This window comes from Microtus ochrogaster, chromosome 1, assembly GCF_000317375.1.
Source record: "Microtus ochrogaster isolate Prairie Vole_2 chromosome 1, MicOch1.0, whole genome shotgun sequence".
Taxonomy (NCBI): domain Eukaryota; kingdom Metazoa; phylum Chordata; class Mammalia; order Rodentia; family Cricetidae; genus Microtus; species Microtus ochrogaster.
In genome coordinates this window covers 24,245,094-24,250,937 of record NC_022009.1, presented here as the reverse complement: position 1 = coordinate 24,250,937, position 5,844 = coordinate 24,245,094, and the positions used below count along the sequence as shown (strand labels likewise).

General features: G+C 53.1%; 1 protein-coding gene across 1 annotated transcript in view; it reads right to left on the bottom strand.

The window, feature by feature from the left end:
* Positions 1–5,622, bottom strand: part of Esrrb (estrogen related receptor beta) — a 97,180-nt gene extending 91,558 nt beyond the window's left edge. The window contains exon 1 of the mRNA XM_005343383.2: positions 5,440–5,622. Coding sequence (XP_005343440.1) covers positions 5,440–5,489 — 50 coding nt within the window. The 5' untranslated portion in view covers positions 5,490–5,622. The remainder of the gene's footprint in view (positions 1–5,439) is intronic.
* Positions 5,623–5,844: the final 222 nt, after the last annotated feature.

Sequence of the window (5,844 nt, the reverse complement as noted above, 5' to 3'; positions counted from 1 at the left end):
GAGAGAGAGAGAGAGAGAGAGAGAGAGAGAGAGGGAGGAGATCCCTCCATGTGTCCACACTTGTACCATGTTTGGTGTCTGTTTCTGGATGATGAACTGGGGTCTCAGCTCTCAGTTCAACTCTCCACAAATCTCCTCCAAGCAGGATGGCCAGAAGCTGGGCTGCCTTGCAGAGCACACACTCACTCAGACAGAGCTCAGGTCCCGGGATGCACTCACTTCCTGCAAGCCGGCTGCCAGAGGCAGGGTGGATACAAGCCCCTGCTCCTGAGCCCACAGTGCTTTGAGCAGAAGTCACCCAGAGCTCTTTTTAGAGCCTTGCTTTCTCCAGCATGACTCCCAGAGCCACAGGACCAACCAGCCTGCAGTCAAAGGCTCCTATCACACCGGTCCCAGGGTGGCCAGGAGATGAGGAAGGAAATGCCCCTACAGACAAGAGAACTGAGGGTCACTAACCCAGTGTCCTAGGGAAGAAAAATCTCCAAGTACCAACCTCTTCTAGTCATTGCCCTGAGAGCCTCGCCCAGAGGAAGGGGTCTGCACCTCCCCGCCCCCCCCATAGCGCTGCTGTTGTCAGTGAAGGACCAGGGGCCCTCACTGTTGGCAAGAGACAGGTTGGTCCTTTGAGGGTTAATCTGCCAGGCCAGCTTATCACAGGGGTCACTGAGATGGGCAGAGACCAGTTGAGCATCCCAGTCCCCCATGGCTGGTCTGCTAATTACATTTGCAATTATAAGCACTACAGCCTCCCTACACGGGGACCAGACCACATTGGGCCAATGGGACAACCAGATGTAACCGAGCCCCAGGCCACTCTGGATCCATCAGGAGACACTAGGGCCAGCTGAAGCCTGTGGGCCCCACCTCTAAGGAAAGGTCCTCTCCGCAAGCAAACATTCCACAGAGATGGATGAGTGTGTTGGGACAGCAGGCATTAAGGAGGCTCTGTTAGGGGTCACAGACATATACCACCAAATTGTTTTTTCCAGTCTTAAAAACAGCAGGGAGTCTCAAGGGCACACAAGCAGAATGTCCAGGGTGCTTCCAAAATGGATGACTGGTTTGGCTCCAGCCCATCCTTAACTCAACCCTCGCAGTTTGTAGGAGCAACCTGCAGACCCTGGACTCACAGCCTACTCTTGCTCTGTGTATTTTTGCAGGAGCACAGAGCCCCAGGAGCTGGGCATTCCAGCCAAGCTGGAACATTGCAGTCACAGAGTCAAGAGAGTCACCAGAATCCACGGTAGACATTCTCAGGGGCCATCAGCAGCGCTGGCTATGGCGGAGCAGAGCTCCTATCTATGTGGGAAGAACACTTTGAGGGGTCTCCTGCTGAGAGAGGTTGGCAGACCTGACAAAAAGCTAGCAGGTGATGGGGGCATCGGGATTAGGGCAGTCAGGGTATGGCTCAGGCTTTATTTGAGAAGGTAAATCGTGGCCTAAATATCTACCATTCTTTCCTTTAAATTTGGACCATGACTTAATCAACTTGAGATGACAAGTTCCAGGGAGCCGGTTCAATAGCACCCTGCCTCTGGTCTGTCCACTGCCCTCCTCCTCTGCCTGCAGCCTGCTTGCTCCCTAGCCCTTCCCAGCTACATCCTCAAACACTGCCGTAGCCTGGAAATTACAGAGACCTCTACTCCAAAGAAGCAAGGCATCCTGCAGAGGACCAAGGAAGGAGAGAAACTTTCCAATGACTTTCATCTCTCTTCAAAAACCACTTGACAAAATGTCCAGCTACAGGGACAGGGATGAGGCACAAAGCACGGCGGTGTTAAGAGATCTTGACCGAGGACAGGGCGCTCTGTGAGGGCCCAGTGCGACATCAAGTCACTATCACAGCCTTCCCCGAAAGTCCCCTCTGTCCCTTTCCTCCTGGACTAAATGGGATATTTATTGATTACTCCAAATCAATAGAATGAAAATGTTCCTGTTTGGGAGGATCAAGTTGTTTCTCTTGTGTATGCTCTTAGAAAAGAAAAAAAAAAACATCTTTTCATATACTGTAATTATTGGCAAAATAGAAGATGGTTTCTAAAGAAAAGGAATTGGTATAATAATCAGCCCCAAGAGGAAATTTCCAAGGATACAGGGCTGTCATGGACCAGGAAGGGCCTGAGCACTGGCTGGGGCCCTGTGACACTGACCTAATGTTTTTTCTATTTATTGCCCCAGGGCTGAACAATTCTGCCCAGCTCGCCCACCATTCTCTACCACCTAGCTACACCTTCAGGGGAGTGGCAGACAGATAAAGGTTTATTTTCTGCGGCCCCCTTCCCTGAAAAAAAACCACAGCTAATGCCTCCACTCTGATTTATTTTTGCATGTACCATTAAAAATTAATTCCCCCCTTTGTTTTTCTCCAGGTCACTGATTTTGAATTACCATGTGGCATTTTTCCTACGTGTGAACCCACATATTTTACCTTCGGGACAGTTTGTTCTTTGTTTCTTTAACAACAGCATAGTGGTCCTCCTCCTCAGAAGGGGGCAACTCCACCCCATCCCACCCCAGACACACACATTGGGTTTTTTGTGCCTCAGGGTCCCTAGTGAGTGCGTCATTGACTCCTTCCCACACAGGCACAGGAGAGCACATTCGCTCTGGCTTCCACAGGTCATGCATGGACATAAAATACAGATTAGGAAGGGTGAGGGAGTCACCTCCAGGACGGACTATGGGAAAATGAAGACGAAGTGCGGAGAGGTAGGAAGGTACATGTGTGTGCTCATTTCTCACCTGGGACAGTGAGGATGGCAGAGTGTGACAGATGCTCTCTGTGTGTTAGGAGGAGAGCTTCAGGCTTCCCCTTCTCTGAGCTCACACTGCCTGTGCCCTTGGGCTTTCTCAGGTCTGGGAATGTCAATTACCACGTGGAGGTAAAACCTGTATGCACAGAGCACATGATCACCTCCCCCCAGTCCACTCCACTGCAGGTTCTCTGAGAACCCCCAGCCCGTGGTAGATGCATGCAGGCCCCCATCCTTCCAACAAGCCAATGTGTGCAGCCTCCTGTTGGGTTACTTTGCTAGAGGTAGCCCCCCTGCCACCTTCCAAACACTACCCTCTGTCCTTGCCAGGCTCATCCTCCTGCCCCTGCGCCTCTGCACCAAGGCTTCTGCACACACCTGTGTGAACTGCTGGTTACAGCTCAGAGCCACTGCCTGGAAGGGCTTCAGTTTAAAAACAAACAACAAACAAAACAACAGCAGTTCACAGCTGTTTGAGTCCTCAATGACAGCAGGCATACTTTTGACTTTCGGCAAGGCTCTCGGATGGAGAAGCTATTGTTATTATTATTTGGAGAAAGGAAAAAAGAAAGAAAAGAACCAGAAAGGGTAGAAAATCCACACCACTGCCAGGTTTAGTTTAGAAATGATTTCCTCTTTACACCTTACCCAGACCTCCAAGACCTTGGCTCCAGCGTCCTGTTGCCTTCCTGACATTCCCCTCTTACTATTCCACATTCCCCCACAAACTGAAATCAGGCTCTCTGCGGGGTCTGCAAAGAGCCTAGCTCTTCACCCTGGAGCTGCCCTGGCTTACTTGGTCAACACTATCAAAGTATACATCCCTGCCCCTCCACAAACACGCACACACATTTTCATATTGATTGATGATGACTTGACCCAGGGACAAACACAGAGATATTTCGAGCTCCACGAAAGAAGTCACCTCCGGAGAAAGGGAATCTAAATAATTTAAATAGCCAATATTTGTCGTACTTGGTAATTTTATGCGAGGAAATGCCCAATAAGCACCACACTGTCCATACCCTCAACCTATTCTTTCACCGGACTTCTCCTGGTTCTCATATTCCATCCTGTAGCCCCAGGAGCCGCAAGCAGCGTAACCTTGAGAGAGAATGAAAAGCCACTTTTCAAGCTGAAGTAAGTCAGAATCCATTATAATTAAGGACCCGCTTTCCTTTCCCTGCTCACCACCTCCGTCTAACCCTCTGTTTAAATTCTGCAGGTATCTGAAGAACTCTTTGCCCCGGAGAAAATCGTAAAGCTAGAAGCGAAATGGTCAATGTGGGGGCGTCCAGGACAACCCCGCTATCTATGCTGCGGTGCTGCGAAGTTGCCTCCTTGTGCCCGCCCGCGGCAAGCCCCGTGGTCTCCGAGGTGAGGTGGAGGGTTCGAAACTTCACCAAACCGGACGCGATCCACAGCCTTTATCTTAGAACTGCCTCCCAAGTTCTCTGGCGGGATGGTGCAGGGAAAGGATAAATGGTGGGAAAAGGAAGGGACCGTGGTAGGTAAGAAAACCTGACTTCGGTAAGTTTGTTTCAGAAGAAAAAGGGGGGCGGGGGAGGGAAGAAAAGCACAAAGTTACTTAGAAAAGCTGCCGGCGAGAAGCTAGAGTTTATATTTGATTCGTTTTATCTTTATTATTAAGCCTGCGGAGGACCATTTTCAGATCCACACAACGGGTCCGAAGGCTCCGGGTCCCACCCAAGCGTGGTGGGATACGGAACGCCTGAGCGGAGAGCCTGGTAGGTGCTGGCGCAGTCGGTACGGCCACCTTGGAGAGCGCGGGTGGCCCTGGTTGAACTGTAATAGCAGGAACAGGACCCCGGGGCAGACACTCCCGGCTTAGGGTCACTTCTTCCCTTCCTACCCAGAAGGCTCGGAGAACTGTCCCAAGACCTCGGAGCTACCAAGAGTCGCGCGTCCAGCCGCCGCAGCCACAGCCACCCACGTCGCTCTCATAACCCACGTTTTGGCGCTACTCAGCCCGCGGCGGGGAAATAGCGCTCGACCCGCTGCCCAGAACCTCCAACTGACTTCACCTCCACCGCAGCGCCGAGCGGGCCGCCCGGGCTCCCGGCGGGACACGGTTCCCCTAGCGGGGCGTGCAGAGCGCAGCGCTCCCGGCCTCGTCACACCCCAGGGGGCTCCTGGGACCACCGCTCCGAGTGTCCCGCCGGGACCCCGGTGCCCGCGCAACACTGACCGCCTGCGGTTCCAGACTGGATCCAGCAAGCTTGATTTTCTAACCCTGGCTGAAATCCTATTAGGTACCTAGAATGGAAATCAAAGCACCCGCGGGGAGGATTCCTAGGACGGGACAGAACACCCTTGCAGCCACGTTCCCGCACCTGTCCTGGGCTTCCGCCTTCCCATCACGGAAATGGAGATATTTTGTCACCGTGGAGCAAAATCAGAGTGAATGAGAAAGCGCCACTGCTGTCTAAAAGTGAGGGCTCATGAAAAAGGATGCGGGAAAAGTTAAGAGGAGGGTTTAAGCCAGAGAGAGAAACCAAGCAAGTGTGTGGCTTCCCCCTAAGTCCCCGAGTGCCCCCCCTACCCAAGTCCGTGTCACTTCAGGAATGTGTGGAAGAGGAACTGCGACATCCAGGACAGAGACACTTGGAGGGGCAGAAGGGCGGACAGACGGACGGGCAGACAGACAGGAAAGTAAGGCACCTACTGGTTGTGGTAGCCGAGGGGGTCCGGGATGCAGAGTTCGGACACGTCCATCAGTCCTGTTTTAGCATTCCCAGTTGGAGGAGACCGGCAGCGGGGAAATCACGAGGAAGACGAGTGAAGGGCACAGGCGAGGTGCGAGTCCCCGGCCGGGCACGGTAAGCGCGAGAAGGCGGAGTGGGAAGACGCGGACCGAGGCGGGGGAGCCGGAGGCAGGAAGCCGCGCACAGCCCTGCGCTCCCACTCATCCGCGCGCTCAGCGAACGGGCAGAGGGGACGCGAAGCCTTGGAGGAGGCTGGGGCGCCCGACACTTGGAGCCCACTAACCCTACTGTAGCTTTAAGGCTGAGAGACTGATGTATGATTTGGCTCCCATTGGCTATCTCTCAGGGGCTGGACTTAAAGTGAC